The sequence below is a fragment of the Elephantulus edwardii genome, unplaced genomic scaffold (assembly GCF_000299155.1).
Source record: "Elephantulus edwardii isolate Elephantulus edwardi_28Jun2011 unplaced genomic scaffold, EleEdw1.0 scaffold00213, whole genome shotgun sequence".
In the NCBI taxonomy this organism is placed as follows: Eukaryota; Metazoa; Chordata; class Mammalia; order Macroscelidea; family Macroscelididae; genus Elephantulus; species Elephantulus edwardii.
The window spans coordinates 2,677,139-2,699,505 of record NW_006399963.1 but is presented as its reverse complement, the minus strand read 5'-3'; the positions used below and the strand labels follow the sequence as shown (position 1 = coordinate 2,699,505).

At 42.0% G+C, this 22,367-nt stretch overlaps 1 protein-coding gene across 1 annotated transcript in view; it reads left to right on the top strand.

The window, feature by feature from the left end:
• WDFY4 (WDFY family member 4) overlaps positions 1–22,367 on the top strand; it is a 704,682-nt gene that overhangs the window by 601,727 nt on the left and 80,588 nt on the right. The window contains exons 47-50 of the mRNA XM_006897732.1: positions 12,656–12,698; positions 13,898–14,017; positions 15,806–15,923; positions 18,766–18,875. Of these exons, the coding sequence (XP_006897794.1) occupies positions 12,656–12,698; positions 13,898–14,017; positions 15,806–15,923; positions 18,766–18,875 (391 nt within the window). The remainder of the gene's footprint in view (positions 1–12,655; positions 12,699–13,897; positions 14,018–15,805; positions 15,924–18,765; positions 18,876–22,367) is intronic.

The following is a 22,367-nucleotide window of genomic DNA, read 5'->3' as shown; positions in this document are numbered from 1 at the left end:
TGATTTACTTGGCTCCACAGTCAACGCTCTTGGTAACAGCAGCCAGGAAATCAGGAGATGAATTGCATTGGGAAAGTCGGCTGTGAGGGACCTCTCAAGAGTACTGAAGAGCAACGATGTCAGGCTGGAGACTAAGGTGCGCCTGATCCGGGCTATAGTCTTCGCAGTTATGTGCTATGCATCAGAGAGTTGGACAGTGAATAGGGCTGATAGAAAGAGGATTGATGCCTTTGAGCTGTGGTGCTGGAAAAGAGTGTTGGATATACCATGGACTGCTAGGAGAACAAGCAGGTCTGTCCTGGAGAGGGTGAAGCCAGAGTGTTCCCTTGAGTCAAGGATTCTGAAGCTTCATCTGACATATTTTGGGCATGTTGCAAGGAGGGATTGGTCCTTGGAAAGGAACATCATGTTTGGCAGAGTGGAGGGGAAGCGAAGGAGAGGAAGACCTTTGGTGAGATGGATCTCTGACTGGAGCGGTGGGAATAAGTGTGTTTGAGATGGCTAGGTTGGCACAGGATAGAACAGCATTTAGAGCTCTTGTACATAGGGTCGCTATGAGTCTCAAGCGACTCGATGGCACATAACAACAACAACAATTATTTATGTGATTATATCTTTACCCACTTTTAACCTCTAAAGCTCCCTATAGCTTAAGCTACTACTCTATCCATCTATCCACCCACCCATTCAACAATTTTCATTTTCCTAACAGGAAATATTCAGTGAACAAGGTGGACAGTGATTTCTTTCTCATGAACCTTTCACTCTAGTTGTAGGAGAAAGCAGTTCAGGAAAACAAACAAACAAACAAACAAAACCAAAATTACTTCACTTTGTGTAAATTACCCTGAAAAAAAATGTAATCTAAGGAGAAGAATATTAGACACAGGAAGATAATGATGTGGAACATGGCTAATTTGGATGAGAGCAGCTGGGAAAGCTTCCTGAGAAGGTGACATTGAGTTGGGATTTGAATGCTGAGAGGCAGCCATTTGGGAGGGTCTGACTAAGAAATTTACAGGAAGAGGCCTTGAAGCTGATGTGGCTGAAGCACTGCAGGGAGGGGCAGTTGGTGGAAATTAGGAAGAGGTGGCAGGGCCTATGTGAAGGTGAGCTGTGGAACCTGGGGCAGGTGTTTATAATTGCTGTGGCTTATAACAACAAAGAATCTAAAAATCATAGGAAGATGTAGAACTAAAAATGTCTAAATTTACCATCCATACTCTATTCTTTATAAGGACATTTAGATTGCTCACCCTCTCTTAACTAAGGGACTTGGCCAGACTCATGACTTTCCATTTTCAAAGCCAACTAATCTCAGAGAAATGGGATAGAATGGTCATCTTTGTTCTAGAACTGTCCTTGGTTAGCATATAAAAAAACCACACCCAAGCAGATATCAGTTGTCTTCAATTGGAGGTCTATTAGCAAAATCTTGGACATTCCAACTTGATCTATTGTCTTCAATGTTATACAAAGATGAGCAAATCTACAAAGTCTCTATCACGTGTGTTTTATATTTACATGTGTTTCTAATAGCTTCTTAAATTGTATTAACACATGTATCTCGATCACTCAGAAAGTTAATGTGAAATATAATCCAAGAAAATCCAACATGTCTTTAGACATTAATTTGCATGTGAAAGTAAGGGGACCATGTTCAGAACCCTTAAGAAGTAGGGAAACTTCATTTTGCTCTCCTCTGTTCTTCACTTAATTTGACAAGTGAAAGACTTTAGTTGGAAAAAAAAAAAAGAATTGCTGTGGCTGCCATAGAGACAATAGACAAAGGAGGTGTGAAAAGAGGAAGGAAAGCCAGTGCAGACAGAAGGAAGGAGGGGGGCCATATATATCAAGAGCTGGTGGAAGACTACAGATAGAGGATATGGCATGGGAGCAAGTCTTTGGAATAAGGTTCAACATGGTGTACGTGGTCAAACAGAAAACTCCAGATGGGCTGAAACTTCCCCTGGTCGCTGGAATTACCAATGTACTTCTTTGTTGCTCACTTTGTGTGCATTATCACATTTAATTCATCCATCTCCACCTCACAGATAAAACCCTTGGATGTTGAGTATCTATCCCATGTCAAAACTGCACACACTGTGCCTATCACTTGGCTTTTCCAAATAGTATTTGTATCCTGTGATAAATTTGATTCTCTAGGCAGACAAGGAAGTTTCTGACTCATCACATTCTCTCGACTCAAGTGTGAGTGGGCTTGGATCCTGCAGGTAAATCGATCATGATGTATTGTTGTTGTTGCTGCTAAGTGTCATGGATTCTAGTATGACTCATAACAACCCTCTGAACAACAGAGCTAAACCCTGTCCTATCTTGTGTCATCCTCATCATCTCTTGAACCCAATGCTGCAATCACTGTGTCCATCTATATTATTGAGGGTTTGCCTCTCTTTCACTGACTCTGTCAGGAATCTCTCCAAAATACTAAGGAACAATGATGTCAGTATGAAGACTGGGGTGCACTGGACTCAGGCCATGGTCTTTTCAAGTCATTTACTATGTATTTGAGAGCTGAACAATGAACAAGAATGACAAAAGAATTGATGCCTGTGGGTTTGCTGTCATTAAAAAGAGGTCATATATTGGTTGTCTTGTGGGTGAAATGAAATCCATTATATAAATAGAGATAGATCTTTGGTGGCTTAATTGTAAGGAATTGTGCTGCCAACCCAAAGGCATATGATTCAAATCCACCAGCTATTCTGCGGTAAAAATGAACAATTTCTTGGTAAACTCACTCTGAAAACCCACTGGAAGGTCAGCTATAAGTTAGTTCTGACTCAACGATCCACCACATACAAGAAAAGGAATTAGAAAATGAAAAATTTGGCGAAGCACTGATCTCGGCAATTAGGAGGAGCAGTCTTGACATTTAGTGGTGATGAGGAGATTACCTAGCTGTAGCTCTCCAGCTGAGCATAAAGTCCCTCCCCTTCCCTTAGGCATGCCAGCCTAATGACATTTGACAGCAATGGGGGACACTTGAGCCCCAAGAAGAAACTGGAGCCACCCAGCAAACTGATGTCTAGGCCTCACTGCAGTATGTCACCTTCTTCCCCACTCCACCCCCAAAAGCCAAGGCTAATGATCTAAAACTATCTCACTCATTGCCAAGTGAGAAAGGACACCTGCCTGACCTTCCCACAAGTTTTCAGAGGATATAAATCACATAGGAGGAGACTGCCCATCTTTATCCCGTAGAACCCCTGGCAGATTTGAACTGCCGGAAGGGAGTTGTTTTTGAGTTAGCAATCCAGCTCCCCACCCACTGACATCACCAGAACTCCCCAAATGGTCTAGAACACAGTTGTAATACCCCACTCTGTTCCTCCCCAGGTGTGTGACTTTGCACATTTCTTAAATTGTTGGAACTCTAATTGAATCAAATAAGATCAGTTATTTAGTTCTTGGGTCACATGGTGTCCATCCAGTTCACAAATGCATTGAGAACTTGCTATGAGGTAGGCTATCACAACATTGTAAACATGTCTAAACTAGATTCCTGTCTCCAGACTGAAGGCTCGTCCCAAGCACCTACTCACACATTGGGTCAATGCTCCCTGCTGCTGCTCACTTGTATGTCAAATTTGTACATAATAGAGTTTTAGTATCTGCTTCTATTCTCTGAAAGTCGATTGCCATATCACACTTCTGAGGGACCACTAACCTCGACCTATCCATTAGCACCCAAGCGTGTTAACTGTTTGCATCACTCAGATATTACCCAGACAGAAAATGTATTTCTTTTAATCACCTGTTGAATAAGTTCTCATCTTCACTAGACAGATGAAGTAACTGAGGCTTTGAGAGGCCCTGGATGACTGCCCAAAATCACACAGCTCTAGGTAGTGGGTTTCCTTTATCCTGCTATACCTGCCATATAGACAGGGACGTGAGGCATATGTTCTAAAGGCTTCCAGGCCTCAGCGCCAGCCTAGGGTTGCTACTTAGGAAAACCTGTATTGTTAGTTCCCATCAGGCTGGCTCCTATCTCATGATGGTCCCATGCACAAAAGGGTGAAATATTGCCTGAGCCCCTTTCGACCTTCTGATCCGTTGAGGGTCAAACCATTGTGATCTACAGTGTTTTCAATGGCTGCTTTTCAAAAGCCAACTTTGTGGTCTTTCTTCCTACTTGACTTAGTCTGCAGGACTCCATGGAAACTCGCAGAATCACAGCGGCCCCAAGCCTCCACTGCACATGAGGTGCACTGACTGGAGTTGAACCCAAACCTCCCTGTGGAAAGTGAAAATTCTGCCACTGAACTTATCACCAGACTTATCACGAAGCGAACGAATTGCACCACAAAGGCCACTGGTCAGGCAGAAGTCTGCTCAAGTTATTTCAGCAAGTTCTGAACCTCATGGAGGAACCACTGTTCTCTTTCCAATTTCATTGGCAGGCTAATTGTTTGGGTGATAAAAACAGCTAAGGCAATGTTTTCCAATTGCTGGTGAAGCCACAAAATGCTTATGGAGTACCAGACCTTTGAAAGAGAATCAAGTGAGGCCCTCAAAGCTCCAAGAACTTGCAAGCTACCATTCCACAGCTCGCTTATGAATTTTAGGGCTCTGATTTCCCCCTTCCCATCCCCACCCCCTTTGTGTCCTTAGTGGCTCAAGGCCCTCTGCCTGGAACTCCAGGCAAACCTACTCTCCTAAATAATGAATTAGCTGAAGTCTGAGGTTTGTAAATAAAGCGCACCAAGAAAGCTGGCATCTGCAAAGTTGCTTACTTAAAAGAGGAGAGAGAAAAGCAGAGTATGAAGAAGTTAGTATTTGGTGAAGTTAAAAATAAAGCAGAAAACAGACGAGAAACCAGAGCAAAACTTACCTAGTTTGCCCCAGCTCCTCTCCTTCCAGCTTTGAAACTTTGTCACCTAGCAACGAGAGGCATGGGAGGTAGAGCTAATTAGCATAATCTTAACACCTGCCTACAGTGTTAAATAGCATGGCAACAGCTGAGTCTCTGGGATACCAGTTTCCTGTCAAACTTTCTGCTATTGAACTTTTTACCCCTGGGTTTGCCTAACACTGGGATTGGGAGAATATTTCAATATTAGAACAAGCCAGCTCTCATGGTGACCTTCCTGAGGTGATGGAGCCCTAGTGATGTAGTGGTTAAGAATTTTATTGCTAGTTGAAAGGTCTGTGGCTTGAATTTACTGGTGGCTCGGCAAAGGCAAGACTTGGTTAAGCTCTTTGCCTTCACGCAAGTTAAGTACACTTCCAGGACAGTATCTACTTCAGTAAGGATACAGAGCCTGGGAAACTGGATGGGAACATTCAGCCACCGCAGTGGTCCTCCATGGGCTGGAACTAACTTCACAGCACAAAATAGTGTTGGAGGGGAACATTGCCGCTTGTTGTGTGCCATTGCGTAGGATTTCCCTTTCTTATCCAGTAAAGCAGCTGGTGGATTTGAAGTGTGTGCCTTTGGGAATGCAGTGCAGCTTCTTACTACTAAAAATTCAATGTGAATCTTAATTCAAAATCTCAATAGAGTAACATGTGATCTGGCTTTCTTGTAATTTGTGTTAAGTATTTTTCCTGCTCTTTGGTGTTTTTTTGTTTGTTTGTTTTTTGTTTTTTAAAAGGGCTTCCTTTCATCTGCTTATCTGTTTGGATTTAATTATTTCTTTGTAATGTTCCCCCCTTTTTATTGTTTACACAATTAAAGAAAAATAACTAATGCTTATAAAACATACAACTGTGAATCATTTTTTAAAATTTAGGTTATTTTTCATTTCAATGAACATCTACAGAGATTTTGGAATTCCATTCATTCATTGTTGCACCCTTCTCCCCACACAAACCCCTCCCCCCCCTTTGCTCCTCTCCTTGAAAAGCAAAAGAAAAACTCCCTCATTGGTACACAATCCCCGCCCCTGCACCTCCCCAAACCCCACCCCCTACCCCCAAATATAATCCACTCTGCAATCCTCATTGCATACTCCTGCGATAAAAATAATGCCCTAAAATATAATACTTTTAGACTATTCTCTCCCCCATAGACTTCAATGCCGTAAACATATTTCATCCAGTTTTTCTCAGTCTTACCCCCACCCCAATGCCAGCCTCATTCTACACCGGGTGACCCTGGAGGACATTATGCTGAGTGAGGTATCTCAGTCACAAAGGGACAAATGCTATATGGTGAATCATTTTTTCTTCATTAATACTATGCTATTAAATCTCCAAAGTCTACATTTTTTTAATGAATACACAATCCTGAATCTGCAAGAATTTGCTTTTCTATTTGTGCTTTAGAGATTTCTTCTTAGTTTTGTTTTTTTCTTCTATTACTTAGGCCCCCAGAAATCAAGATAATTAACAAAAGGAAGTTACATTACTATGCAATAAACTTATACAAATTTTAGAAAATGCACGGTTAACAGAAAAAATATTAACAATTTCAAATTTTACCATTTAGATATTCACGCTAAGAACATTTGAATACATGAATACTGTTGTTATTTTATATTTCTAACTCTAAGTAAAATTAAATAATTGTATTTAAAATAAGTAGAATTAAATCAGTTACAATGTGAAGATAATTAGAAGTTAAAAAATCACCTGAAATTTCATTACTGAGTGAAAAGTGTTAAGTATATGGTATGTGAAAATCCATAATTGAAACAATATAGAAATCATAAAATATAGATAAGCAAAATGAAAATCAAGATTTCAGATTATACGTAAAAAACTTAAAAAAGCATTTTAAAATAAAAATATGTCTTTATTAAATTAAAACCATTCAGTAGTTAGAATGCTGGGCTGCCAACTTGGAAGTCAGTGGTTCAAATTGACCAACCTCTCCAAGGGAGGACAGTGACTCCTTAAAGACATACAGTCCCAGAAATAAAGAAGCTCTCCAGCGGGCTGCTGTAAGTCAGGATAGATTTAATGACAATGAATTATTTTTAGCTTGTTTGTTTTGTTTTCCCCCTTTTTAATTATTAATTTTAATGAACATTTACAGCTATTTTGGATTTCCATTCATTCATTGTTGCACTTTTCTCCTCATTGTTGCACTTTTCTCCCCGCCCAACCTATACTCCCATCCCCAGTTCGCTCTTTTCTTTGAAAAGTAAAAGTCCTTCATTGATGTACACTTCCCCCACATCTCCCCACCAGTTTGTTTGTTTTTATTTTGCTTTTAAAAGAATTCTTACTTCTGGAGTAAGAATTATTAAATATTTCATTTTTTAGGACGTCTGCAACACTCCTTTGGCATTGATGTGCAATAGCAATACGGTTATTTGCTGCTTGTTTTTAACTGAATGTCCCAGTCACACTTACTTGTTAATTGTTTGTTTGACTTTTAATTCAATCAGAAGTAAGATTTTACTGTTACTTATGTGCCTTTCCCCTCCTTTATGAAAGATTCTGATCTTCAGAGTCAGGGTACCTGGGCTCCATTTCTGGGTCTCCTGACCCTTTGGACAACTTCAACAAAGCCATTGACTAAAAGCCAGGTGCCATCAAATACATTTTGAGTCATGGGGACACCATGTGCATCATAATAGAATGTGCCCCCAAAAGTTTTCAGTAGCTGAGTGTTTGGAATCATATCACCAAGGTTTTCTTCTGAGGTGCTTCTGGGTCTATTTAAACCACTGGCCTTTATTTTAGCAGCTGAGGTGTTAACTTTTTGCACCATCGAGGAACTAAAGGCCTTGTTAGGAGCCAGCAGATACATATTTCCTCAGCACACCCTATGTCTTCACCAGAAACCTCTAATTCCCTTCAGCCCCAAATATGTGAGCTATTGTGTGAGCTCTTTGTAGGCTAGCGTCTCAACTGGATACAGGACACCAGAGCTCCCACTTCATGAGTTTAGCTTCAATATTAGGCAATATGTGAAAACCTGTTGCAATTTGTAAGATGTTACTTATGAGATATTCATGAATAGGTCTGGAACTACATATTTGTGCATGTTAGAGCAATGAAAGGAAACAGGAAATTGAGATAGAAAATATTAGTACCTTGTTAATGCAGAAATAAATCCATGGTTTGAGAGAATTTGCCTGTCTCTCCATGGGTATTCACCTATAAGCTACAACTGACAATTGGGGTTGTATTTAACTCAAATTTGTTTCTCTGAGGAGAAGTAGGGACAGTATTGGCTTCCAGTACTGGCCTCTTAACATCTCTCACTGGAGATTCTACTCTTGCCATTCATCCCATGGCAGAGCAGAGCTGCACGGATGTCCTGTCCTGGAAGAGTACCCCAGGGAACCTCACTCAGACCGGTCAGGCAATAAACTCTGGTGAATGAAGAACTAGACCACGCTTGTCAACAGACACCGGTTTCTCAGTTTCCCAAGAAGAAGTAATTCTACTTTCATTGTGGACTGTACTTTCCTGATACTTCTTACTGAGAAAAATCACATACCTCAGTCACTTATTAACCCTTTCACAATGCCCTCCACTGTTCTGCAAAGTCGTCACACAGGAGAATTTGGAGATCCATCAGTATTCTGAAATGTACCTGCTCAGAATCCCACATTTCCTTGGAGGCTTTTCTTGGGTGTTGGCCATGTTATTTTCTCAATATCTGAAGGATGAATCCAGGTTTCTACTCTCAGAGTCAAGGAATATGGACAGAAACCCTCAGGCCTCTTCTTGGGATGAGAGAAGGCAGCTTCAGGCTATACATACTAGGAGAGCTGTGGGCACTAGCTCAGATTTCTAAAGACTCACCTTCAGTGGGACTCTGGCTGCCCTTCCAGGAACGATCTGACTCTTTGCTATTTGTCTTTGGTTCACTCAACTGCCATCCACTCTGGGAAATTGGTTTCAGGGTTGAGTAAGATATTAGATAAGATTATATGAGTAAGATATTAGATATCTTAGTAAGATATAAAGTAAGATATTAGACTCCAGGGAACGTTATCAAAGACCTTACTATAGGTTAACCCAGGGGTCTGATTTTATGTAGTTTGGAACAGTGATGACCCCAAGGCCAAAACATCACTGGACCAGGCTGTTAAAAAGGGTTTCTAGTGGATGAAATATATAAATTTGACTCAGAAAGAAGCAACATGGATAAAAATTGCAGCTCAAAACAAGGATGAGCTTCAACTTATGCTCCCTATGGGTCCATAAATCCATGGTTTGGATAGGTTAGACACCTGCCCTGGAATGTTATGTGCCATCAAGTTGGAAATGGCTCAGCTGACTCTCCTGCTGCTTTTCAGAGGCTAGGTAGGGGCGTAGATGTAATGTCTTCTCTGTGTCCACCTTACCTTTGGTCCAGGAAAGCAGCCTCCCCAGTTCTCACTTTGTTTGAATTTTGCCTGTATCCCATTGAGACATCCAGGCAAACCCTGTTCCTCCCACTTGTGGAATGGGAGTTGGCAGAGCAAATGATCTGATTGAGAGGCTGCACAACTTTTCTAAAATACAGAGGAAGGTCTTGACCTGGAAGCAAACTTCACTCTTGTCACTCCACTCTTGCTGCCTAGAATAGAAAGTAGTAGACTCTTCTTTTAAACAAGTGTTGGTTGGACCTATCTTGGGAGAACCAGGCCAGTATCCATGCTCGTCTCTTGCACATGTGCTATAGAACTGTCAGAGTTAACATTTTGTCCAGTGTCCCCAGGAAAGAAGTGGAGTGAATGTAGGATTAGAACTTAGCTTTGCTAATGCTAAAGCCAGTGTTCTGCCTCACACTGCCTCCCCAGTCCTCAGGAGGACTTTGTAAATTCAAGAGCCACCTGTGACACCTTGTTTCATCACAAAATAATAATGATGGAACAATGGAGTTTATCAACTCTTATGTAAATTCTTCTAACTAACTCTAAGATACATAAAAATTATCTTAGATGATTTTAGGAGTTCTATAATTGCCTTCAGATTGATAGGTTTTGAAAAAAATGTATCTATATATAGACACACATATTTTTTTAAAAACAGAACTCACTTTTGGCCTGGTGTCTTAGCAGTGCTGGGAATGGAGGCTTTTCTGGAAGGGATTACAAATCATGGGCCTTCCTTGGAACTCATCATGGATGAAATAAGGGGTGGTATGGAGAAAGGTCTTTTGTTCTGCACACCATTCTGCCTGAAAGCAGCATCACAAAAGGCCACAGAGAAAATTCTAGAACTCTTTCTGAACTGAAGGGTAGTCTCTCGCTTTCCCTGACCTCCTATAGGCACATGTTATTCCCTTGCCCTCTCCCCTGTCAAACTTCTGAAATGAAATAACAAAATTTAAAGTTTTGGTTTGCCTGTCCCTCACCCTCCTAGCTCTAGAAGACTTGGCATTTGTCCATACCATGGCATGGTTCCTGTCTGTCTCTAGCGGAGGTCTGTGCTCTTTGATTAGATCAGGGTTACCTCTGGGACTGGAAAAGGATCTTACCAACCCATATGGTGCAGTAGAATAAAATTTTCACTGAGCCTTTGCCATATAAACAATAAATCTGGCCCTTTTTTACTCCATTAAAGAAAATTTTTAAAAAAAAAGCAGTGGGATTTTGTGTATGTGTGGAGTGTGTGTGTGTGTGTGTGTGTGTGTGTGTGTGTGTGTGTGTGATGTGTATGTGTGATGGGGGAGACTGAATAAAATGAACCAAATAGATAACTTCTCTTCTAACACAAGGGAATGGTGGTTCCTAACCCAGATGTTGCTTTTTGTGTAAGGAAAAGCTCCAGATAAAGACTTGAGTCCAGAGTGCTGGGCCCTGGGCGAGGCTCTTTGGACATGAGTGGTGTGATAGTGGGTTGTGATGAGAAGGCAAGAAGCTGTCCCTGCTGAGACAGTTGGCCTGTCATGCTGCATGCACTCTACATTCTGTACCCTAGGACAGCCCTAGATCCTTCAGGTGGGATCTACACGAGCTGGGGTGTCAGTGGCCACCTGTTAAAAAGACTAAGGCCACAGACAGTGTGGGAGAGGATGGGCATATGTGAAGTCATTTGGTCTGGTGGGACCCCTTGATCAAAGACCAGGTATTAGCAGAAGGAGGGTCCTACAGAGACAGAAGGACAAAGAAACAGTTCTGGAAGTGTTGCAAAGAGATGCCACAGAGACTGTGGCACTGGGCTCTTCAGTCAGTTATGACTCTTGGCAAGATAGGAAGGATTTCAGGGCCCTACATTTCACATCAACATAGAGAGTGATCAGTTGGCCTCGTGTATGGAAAGTGATACCACCAAGCTAAAGGTGGGTGACTTTTAATCCACGACCCTCTGGACTGTTTTTCATTGTTTTTGTTCAAACATTCTTCTAGGTCGTATAGCCCTGGTGTGTCCACTTGCCATACAGAGGTAACTTGTGGCTGCTGTGTAGCTGAACACTGTGACACTGATGTGTCAAATATGTTAATGTTTACCCATGTTGGACAGTGTTTGGTAGGGCTCCCCAATTAAAACAAGCTTGGAATCAGGAGTTGCATCCACCTCTGTAATAGCTTGCCTCTGGAAACCCTATGAATCTGGAGAAAGGATGAGAGTCACACAACTGTTGAGGATTTTCGTTCATAGGGTCGCTATGAGTCGCCTACGACTAGATGACACTTAACAACAACAACATTTCACACCTTCCTAACTTCTGTTGAATTTTTAAGTCCTTGCCTGCTAGCATGGTTAAAAATGATGCTTCATCAGTTCAATAAGTTGGTACAAATTTTAAAGCAATTTAGGTGCTAAGAGTGGAGTTTCTAATATGGAGCAAAACTGGAAATGCTTTGTTTAGCCTGGTTGTGGCCTGAAGTGAGAGATGAACTGTATGGTCACTGTGAGCCCATGCGGGTCAGACTTTATAACATCTGTGAGTGTATGTCCAGGTGTTTGAGTGAGAAGTCTCTAGAATAATCCACTAGCAATTGTTAATTGTGAGCACTTCTGGAGTGAGACCAGAAATTTACTGACAACTTTGAATTTAGGATTTATGACTTTCAAAAAATATTTGTATTTTCTCAAATCAGATTGACCACCAGTTGCTGTCAAGTCAATTCAGGTGCATTGTGACCCATATGTGGTACACTACAACTATGCTCCACTTGGGATCCAGTGCTGGCTGGCTGCTTGTTTTAAATAAGTGCACCCCCAGATCTTCCTCCTTGGCTACCTCTTAGTGGATTCCAACATTTAACCTTTTGATTAGCAATTGAGCATATGCCAACCATCTCCACCTCCAGAGATTTCCCCAAATGGACTTACTAATTTATATTTTAAAAGGTTAATTAACTATAACTATAATGGTTTTATGCATCTTCTGTACCCCTGGGTTTTTTACTGACTGCATTGAGGTAGGGGATTTTCATGGGACAGCATGTAGTTGTGGTGAAGGTTTCTTGCCATGCTAACCAGTGCAACAATATATGAACTAAAGATCTCAGGATGTGGTGGGCAGTAGGAGTTCTGTCCCTGCCTCCTTCCCTGGGTCTTCTGCACATAAAGCCCTGTATTCTGGTGTCACACATCAGGATGGTAGTTGCAGAATGTAACTGTCAGATGAGCAGGGTGGAGCCTGGGCACTGGCCTGCACCCACATTTACTAAGGGGAGGAGCATGGAGAGCCCATACTTTCTGAGTTCTCTGTTCCATTTGCTTTAGGGCATCCCACTTCTTCTCTTGGGCTTGGAGATGGCTGCTCACATCCATTGTTCTCTGTTCACAGGAAACACCCTGGCTCCGACAGGACCATACTGCAGAGGTGGCAGGTATGCTTGCTTCTCCTGAGGGCTCTGAGTCAGATAAAGGCTCTAGCAATGAATTTCAGGAAGTTATTCATGCCCCAAAGATGGAAGAATTGTGAGGATCAACCAAAAAGGGACACGTCCCCCCCAAAAGTCCCCAATATTTTTCTGAGAGAATCCTAGTGATTGAAAGAGATATTTGAGTGAAAGTTGCAAGTCCTGACTCACTTGTGTGAATATGTGTGTGTATTAACCACATGCAAGTCCCCCCAAAAGTCCCCAATATTTTTCTGAGAGAATCCTAGTGATTGAAAGAGATATTTGAGTGAAAGTTGCAAGTCCTGACTCACTTGTGTGAATATGTGTGTGTATTAACCACATGCAAGTCTGTATGCACACATGCATGTACTGTGTATTCCACCCATGAAGGTGTGCACATATGTGTAAGACATATACAGCACATAAGGGGCTTGAGCATTCCTGCCTTATTCCAGGAAAGATATGTGTTCCTCAACCTGAATGAGCTTGATAGTCCACAGAAGAATTCTCAGGAATAAGAAAAGGGCTCTTACTCATCTATTTTGGTAATGTTTCCTTGATGAACCAGTTAAGGACAGGAGAGACCACAGCACATAGATGACAAAATCAGAGATGAAAGTTGTATAGGACTGTACCTTCACCCACTGTCGTTCCTTGGGGAATGTTCCCAGTGCCCTCCTTGATGGTCTCTGTTTGTGAGTAGGAAGGCAGAGGGCTCCCAGGCTCGGTCACTGTCTTAACGTCAGGAATAGGAAACTGGCGGCTCTAAAAGTCCTGGAGGAGGACTCTTGGAGAGCTGGATCCATCAGTCAGCAAGCTCTAGGATACCCCTCAGCCTGTTCTTCCACAAATGGGCCAGCAATAACCTATGTGCATTTAGTCTACTGTTGAGTGTCATATCCAACAATTAACACAAAAGATATTTTATCCTTGACTTTGCACAGATAAGCTGCACCCCATTATTCCTCCAGACTTAACCCCATAAATATATCTGTTGGAACACCTGAAATTATGTGTGTTCTTGAGTTGATGCTGATTGGTTTCCAAGATGCTCAGAGCAAGCAAGTTGATAAATCGTCTGTTCTCATCTACAGAGGGATCATTTTCTGCTGAGAGTTGAGACTTAGACTCCAGAGAAGGTCAAACACATTTTGATTTATCCTTGTTTCAATCTCTACTGGCAGAAAAGGGAAATCAGCAACTTTGAGTATCTCATGTACCTCAACACGCTGGCTGGAAGGACCTATAATGATTACATGCAGTACCCTGTGTACCCCTGGATTCTTGCTGACTACACCTCAGAGGTAAGGGCTTTCTGTGAAACAATGTGTGAGTAAATGTTTCTTGTCATACTAATATGCACACTCTTAGTTAATAGTGAGGTTCACTGTAGACCTCGGTTCCATGTCTGTTGGTGGTTCTCAGATACCTTGCCACATGGAGGTCTTTGACATTTGGCTGGTTAGGTGGGTAGGACTTTGATGGTTCATGTGACTAGTACAACTGGTAACATTATCTGCTGCAGGGAGCTTCCTGAGTTACTTTCTCCCACACCGACAACTGGTCCCCACATATTGAAATACCTCAAGGACCAACAACTCTGGTAGTGAACTGTAGTCACAAATGAGATGGGCCATGGAATTTGTTCTGTGTGTGAGAGAGAGAGACAGAGACAGACAGACAGAGACTAGAGTGAGAGAAACTACTCTCACTGTAATGGTTACTGTAACTGAAGTGGCAGTATTTGGACTTCCCTCAAGACCTTGGTTGAGACACAGAGTGCTAGATCATTTACTTTTATTGCTCTCTCTGTCCAGGGACCTTAGCAGACAAGTGAAGGAGGGAAAGTGGCCCTGGCCCTGACCTCCCAGAGACATCCTGGGCTATGCATGTAAAGGGGAAAGTGGTTGGGTCCTTGATTCAGTTCAACTTGGCTAGTCCTGACTGGGACAGCCTTGGAGGCTAAGCCCCGTGAGTTGGGAGAGAGAACTCCAGCTTCTGTGGAGTTATACCTCAGACATTTAGAGCAATGCCTTTTCTCAACAAGCCCATGTTTTTCCTTATTTGAGAGATCCACCTTAGGCAGAAGCTTTTAAAAAAGCAAAGTTTTAAATTTCACCTTTAGTTCACTTTACACTGGGATAGTTCACAAATGTACTTTATTAGATTTATCTTATATTCAAAATGTTGCTCACTTACCAGCATTTAAGAATTGCAAGATTTTGCGTAAAAATCTGAATTTCCAGTATATTTTGCAAAAGTTGTGTGACAACTGTGTGAAGATTACCTCCCTGTCTCTTTGTGGGGTCTGCTTCACTCCTGGACTCATTGGGCCCTTGGAGTCCCCTGACATAATGACATATACCACTGAAGCTGGGCTGGGTTCTCCCCTAATGAAACAAAACCCATGACTTTCTGTGATTGAATTTAAAGGGAGTCATAAGAAACTTCCTTCTATAAAGAATGAAACGATGCAGCCATCTAACTCCTCTACTAACCAACAAGAATCTCTGCCTTTACAGAGGTAATGTCACTGCTGGTCCCTGAAATGGCTTCATTTCTCCACTGTTCCAAGGATAGAGCAAAGAGATAGTATTCTATGCTTTCTTTTCCTGGCAATGAATAAGCCTCAGAAATGAGGAGAATCATTTTGTTTTCTCTCCAAAAAGAAAACAACTTCTAACTTCCTACTAAATCGAGTGATTCTAAGTGAACACTCAGGACAAAGTAAATTATGTGTGGACAAAAGACAAATGGCTTATAGACAACAAGGACTCTGTAAAGTCTCTTTCTGGTACCTAAAGAAGATTTGAGTTGAGTCAATTTGGTGCAGGTTCAGTGTGAACTCTTTGTTTCCTTCCTCTGAGTCTCAATCTCAATCTCTCCCCTACTAAGTCTTTTTGGATCACTGACTTCACAGTCATAAAACTCCTGAATGCCTGCTAATCACCAATGGGGGTCAGACTAAATGACAATAAACCAATAAAGAGGACCATAAAACTAAACAGCATGGCTACCAAGTCATCCTGGGCCTCACCAAGGTTAGGGAGATGGGTCGCCGTGGCTAACTCTTCTGCATGTCTGCCTTCTAGACGTTGAACTTGATGAACCCCAAGACATTCAGGGATCTTTCAAAGCCCATGGGAGCTCAGACCAAGGAAAGAAAGATGAAATTCATCCAGAGGTTTAAAGAAGTTGAGAAGACTGAAGGTAATATATCATAGCTTGAATTTTTTTGTTTAAATTCCTGAAGTGTTTATCAAGAAAGTTGGAAAGTCTAGATGGTAGAAACTTGTAGCAGTTCCTTAGCAAACATATCATGAGAGGTGCATGCTGGAGTGGGAATCACACCACATGACACTGTAAGAGGGGTGACCCCAACAGGAATATATCGTAATAAACCCAGCCTTCATGTATCAATATACCTACAAGGTTAAAACTGTGCTAATTTATTTCTCAAACTTCCTAATGCATGCCAATCAGAGCTGCCATTTATTTTCATTGTTGCTTTGTTTTATAATTTTTGTCAAATCCATATGCCAAGAGCATTATTATTGCCTTAGTGTTTCACCTACTCATGTCTTGAACTTTATATATCTATTTGTAAGAGAAGTGTGTGTCACACAACTTATGTTAATATTTTTCCTAATACATACTGAAATAAACATCTCTAAAATATGAGAGCTTGCACTGTCAACCAAAGGATAGTTCGAACCCAAGGTGGTTCAAATCCACTAACCACTTATGAGTGGAAGATGGGTGATCTTCCATGAGATTTTCAACCTCTGGAAACCTATGGAGGATCAGCTGAGTTCATTTCAACTTCACACCAGTGAGAGCTCTGAACTGTGTGGCCAGTCCCCTTGAGGACTAGAGGTGGTGCACCATGCAAAGGGAAGCTCCAGGAGCCCTTTGGGGAACGGTTCTGTGGGGAGGATGCTCTATGACACCTATCACATTCTAGTCCCTGGAAGACTGAAAGCTACTGGCCTCACCCATCTTTGCATGGTGCTTGAGGTCAACCCAGCTAGGAAAGAGGGAAGAAATGGAAGGGGTGAACCATCATCCTGGGGTTAATGCTTTTTCTTCTGTGACCCTGTTCAGGCCACCACCTCCCAGGCACAAGAGCATCTGGGGCCTCTGCATAAAGGTTCTGAAGGACAATCTGAGCTTAAGGCTGTGTGCTGGCAGGCTCCTTTCGGTACTCTTCTCACCTGTCCATCATGGGGTGTGCACTGAAGGGTCACATATTGGGACTAAGTGGCCTTGCACAGGACATAAGCAACCCCACACTCACCTTTAAGAACTCTGATTCAAAAATTTATCTCAAAGAAGATGTAGGACTAGGTGCAGTGAAGCAACTGAGCAAATACTTAAAGAGCTAGCCCAACACCACTTGCTCTGTGTCAGCAGTGCAGCCAAGTTTTGCTAATGACAGTAGTTGCCCTCTTCTCTCTGGCATCCTCCCTGGTAAGTTGGCAATAATGAATAAAGTCAATGCACAGGGTCACTGTGTCATTTCTGGGAGGGGATGATGGAGGACACATAGCCTGAAGCACGTGTCCAGATGGTAGTACTCTGTTGTCATTTGGTACTAGAATGTCCTGCTCACATGCTTCTTCTATCTTCACTGCCCTAAGGTTTTCCTTGATGAGGGCATAATGGAGGCAAATCTCTTTTAGACCCAAACCTGCCTCACCCCCACAAGTCCAGAGAATGAGAAAGCCCTGTTCCTATTCATACTGGAGTGTCAATGACTTAACCTATTCCTCTCACCCACAAGAAAAAAAAATTGAAGGAACAATTGCTAGTAGTGAAATTGTAGGCAATTTGGAATCTTCCATGTAACACTTATGTCAGAAAACTAGAACATAAAATGATGCAACCGCAATGCAAGGCAGTATGGTGCTTTCTCAAAAAGTTGGAAATAGAAATACCATTTGATCCAGCAATTCCACTATGAGAAATATGATATTTTTGTTGTTGTTGAGTACCACAGAGTCGGAATAGACCCATAGCTGACTCTCCAGCAGGTTTTCAGAGACAGTTAATCACACGGGAGGAGATTGCCCATCCTTCTCCCATGAAGCAGCTGGTGGCCTCGAACCTTGTACCTTTGGAATTACAGCACAGCTTCTTGCCACTAGGCCATCAGAGCTCCCTAACAATATACGCTAAAGAAAACTGAGCTGCCATTCAAACAGATATATGTACACTCAGGTTTATTGCTGTGTTATTCACAATAGCAAAGGGATGAAAGCAACTCAATGGTTCACCAACAAATGAACTGATAGAAAAACGATGGTATATTCACATAATGGAATACTGTGTAGCACTGAAAAATAGGGAACTTATAAAATATTACATGACACGGATGACCCTGGAGGACATTATGCTGAGTGGACTATTTTAGTCACAAAGGACAAATACTACATATCACCACTGTTACACAGGACTGACATGAGGGTTGGGGAGAAACTAAGAAAAAGAGGAATAAATAATGAACAGTAGAACAGATGAAGCAAAGAACTGTTTAAAAGAACTGTATTATTAGGCATTATTTGTATTACAATAGTCCAGAATAAGAGGTGCATAACAAAGTGGACTGTAGTGGGGGGCATGGGGAGGAGGAAATTATGCAACAATGAATTAATATTTTCTTTTTAAATGTGAATAAAATGGGAGGTAGGGAGGAAAATGTGCAACAGTGAATGAATGAATATCCAACTTGTTAGAATCATAATAAAAAAATTAAACTGAAAAAAAAAATAAAGCAAGCTAGATCACCGCCCTCAGATACTGCCTTCACAGGTGCTAGTCCACCCTGTGTCCTTGAAGCAGACCTCTGAGCTTTGGGGAGATGTAGCTGCCAGGCCTTAAAGGACCTTTCTACACATGACAACTATTGACTAAAATGCAATGACATTTGTGAGCTGAGTAGCAAGGCTTTTGGCCTTCAGATGTTCTGATTTCTAGTCCAGAGTCTGAGGAGGCACATGGCTTATGTACCTACATCTGACAAGCACAGGTGAGGACTGTCTTCTCATTACAGGAGACTTGACTGTCCAGTGTCACTACTGCACCCACTATTCCTCTGCCATCATCGTTGCCTCCTACCTGGTCCGAATGCCACCCTTCACTCAGGCATTTTGCTCTCTACAGGTGAGTCACCCTCTCCCTCTAGGTGTGTCTTGGGTCAAGGATTCGGACTAAGAATGCACTTCCCTGCTAGAAAGTCCATCTTTAGCCCACAAGTCTCACTTAATGTTTGCCCTAAGATTATGGGTCACCCAGCGAGGCAAGCCTGGTCACAGTTACACTGACGTGTTACACTGAATAGAACCTTGTAAAGGGAGCAAGAAGCTTGGGAAAATACCCGACATCAATATATGGAAAATGAAAATTAGGAAGTACCTACTACATAGCTAGGTGGTCAAAGACTAAATATTTACAAAGAAGTAATGATGAAAGGAATATGACTCAAGATGTCAGAATGCTCTAAATAGATGCTAAGTGCAAGGTGAAGAGCTTAAAAAGACAAAATATTTGAACACTAGGACAAACAGCTAACCCAAAGAAAGATGGCAGTAACTGAACCATTTATTTGATGATAAACATGCCATCATACTTCCTTATTATTGCCAGACTTATCAAATAAAAATACAGATGCCTAGATAAATGTACATTTTAGATAACTAGTGAGTTATACTAAACAGCTATTGGTTGTCTGAAATGAAAGCTTCCCTGAGCCTCTTGTGTTTTATCTGGCAACCCTATACCAGCTATATGTGAGCCAATGCTGATTTCTGAGCTGGGAGATTGTGCAAGGCAGGAGGTATTCCTAGGGTGGTGTCCCTCATGGGCAGTGTTATGAGGACAGTGAATAACAGGAAACACTCCACCTCTCACCCTTCAGTAACTTCAAGGTTCAAGTTCCTTGACTTCCTTCTTTGCTAATGCTTTCTGCTGGTTTCCCAGCTCCCATTTGTCTAAGAGCAGAGCTTAGGTTGACAGACCTTTGGTAACTCACTGTAGGACACAGGTTCAGCCATCTCCAGTTCATGGTCTAGCCGTGTAGTGATCCTATGGGAAATAAAAGGTTAGGCCATAGGCTAAGCAAAGGTCAGTTGGGCATGGCAACCTCAAGAACAGGACAGACTTTCTCTAAAGGCTAAGCTTCAAGGAGAAGAACGAGTGTTGCTGGAACTATGCTTTGGTCTGACCTTAACAGCAAGATTGTACATTGTTATCATTCAAAGGATCATGACCCCAAGAAACAAAGACTATTCTGGATCAGAATTAAAGCTGACTATGGGTCCCTGGGCAGGAATGGGTAGGCAGGGCAATATGCTTTCTCTAATTAGGAACAAAAGCCCTCTCTTCTTTGCTTGGCACAGCCTTCTCTGTACTTGACAGCAAGCTTCGTCTAGACATTGTATAACCCTCTCTCTGGAAAATCACTCAAAAATAACAAGTTTGCTTCCCGTGAGTCTTTCTCAGGGAAAAAGCATTTTAAGTAAGTTTGGTTTGGACAAAGAATAGGCCCTTAGCAGTACCTCCTGCCAGGAATCCCATCCAGATGTTGCTCATTAATCCTCAAGGATTGATCATCACTGTTGATGATGATAGTGATAGATTCCAATATCGCTTTCCACCAGGGAACTGCTGGGTGTTTTAAAAGTTCCCCTTTACCCCTCATGTTTAATGCATAAGAGCCAGAACTCTGGGTTTACCTGTTGCTGAAGATCACCTTTCATTGAGAGGAGATAGAATGAAACAGAGAGTTGGCTAATAATACTTACATTCTAACTCTGTCACTTAATAGAAAAGCTGCTGCAGTTACTTTACATTTGGAAATGAGGGTTAATTAAGCACACCTTCCTGGATTGCTGAGAGCTTTAACTGAGCTAATGTGGGAAGCCCCTAATGCAGGACTTGGTGTTGTTAGGTGATCCATCACTGTTAGCTCTGACCTTCCTCTTTGAATGGTCAGATCTAATCTGTACAGGAAGAAACTGGGTCAAGCCAGTCTCCTCTGGTTGAAGCAAATTCAAAATAGTCTGCACTTTCCAAGTGAGCTGGGGCCAGACCAAAGAGGTGTGCTGTCAACTTCCTGAGATATCTGGGTTAAGGCCACTTTTAAAGGAGTCACATCTAGCTTAAAAAGTTTTGTTCATTTGTGATTATAACCAAGCTGGTTTTGTGTTGCTGTTGTTGTTTGTTGTTGTTGAGAGACTCTAAAACTAGAGCAAGTGAGCTTAGTAGAACAAAGAAGTTATTCTACTTACCAAAAGGTTGATGGTTCAAACCCCATCAAACACCTGAATTTTATCTGGCAACCCTAAACCAGCTATTCCCATGAAGATTACACCCATGGAAAACGTCCGTGGGCTGCACCCTATAAAACACAAACCAGGGTGAGGTGGTACAGTCAATTTTAGTTGGCTTTAAGTAGCTGAGACCCAGCTAGATGCTCAAGTATCCTGTCTGTCCTTGGGTTCAAATTTATTTGTATCTTTTAGCTCTTAAGGTAAGGGCCACTCCAAATTGAGGGCATTTGGACTCTTCGTGTCGTTGGATTGTTTTAACCTTCCCAACTACAGCTTGAGTGGCTTTGGTTCTCTTTGGGCAAGCTTCAAGGATTGCTAGTAGGCTAGTTCTTTTCATTTAGTGGTAAGGAGTTGTACTGCCAAACCAAAGGCAGATGGTTCAAATCCTCCTTCTTCTCCAGGAAAGAAAGATGAACAGTCTCCTCCCTTATGATTTACTGCCTGTGAAACTCCACTAGTGTCAGCTATGAGTTGGTTCTGACTTGATGACACATAGCAACAGCATCAACTGAAAGTTAGTTGGCAGTTTGAATCCATTGCCACCAGCTGCTGTGTAGAAGAATGTTGTGCGCCTTGCCTGTCCAGCAGGAATAAGGACACAACACCACAAACGATTCCTTCTCATGGCGGTTTACTCAGGAATTTGTTACAGTTAGGGAGAAAAACATGAAGCTCCCCCGAACACTCCCAGGGCACGGCTTATATCCCTCTCTTGGTACTCCGCCTATCAGTCTCACGTATCATGCCTCCATTGGACCATTAACCCCACGTGAGATCAAGCCATTGACCAATAAAGACACGGTGACCAAATAAGGTCTTATTTGTGATTAAGGCAAACAAAAGGAAGCAGGAAATCAGCGCCATCTTGTAATGGCGACCGCACACGGCCTTCCACAGAAGAAAGATGAGCATTCTCACTCTGTAAAGATTTGCAGGCTCAGAAACACACTGCTGGTACTGACTGACTGACTGACTGACTGATTGATTGACTGCTGTAGAGCAGGAATCCTTAGCTGACCCACCAGTGGGCTTTCAGAGGCTGAAAATCACAGAGAAGGAGATTGCCCATCTTTCTCCCTCAGAGCAGCTAACAGATTAAAAGCATCTCCTTCTGGATTGGAGCATGCAATTCTTTATCCACTAGGCCACTAACAGTAGATTTATTTTAATTTTTTTATTGTTTTTGTTTTAGATTTTGAACAAGTTTTGGCTGACTTTCTTAAACACAAGTCCATTTCCATCAAATCAGTTCTGACTGACAGGACCAGAAGACAGCCCTGGGAGTGGTCCGGGTGTGTACTGTTGTTGTTGTTGTTGTTATGTG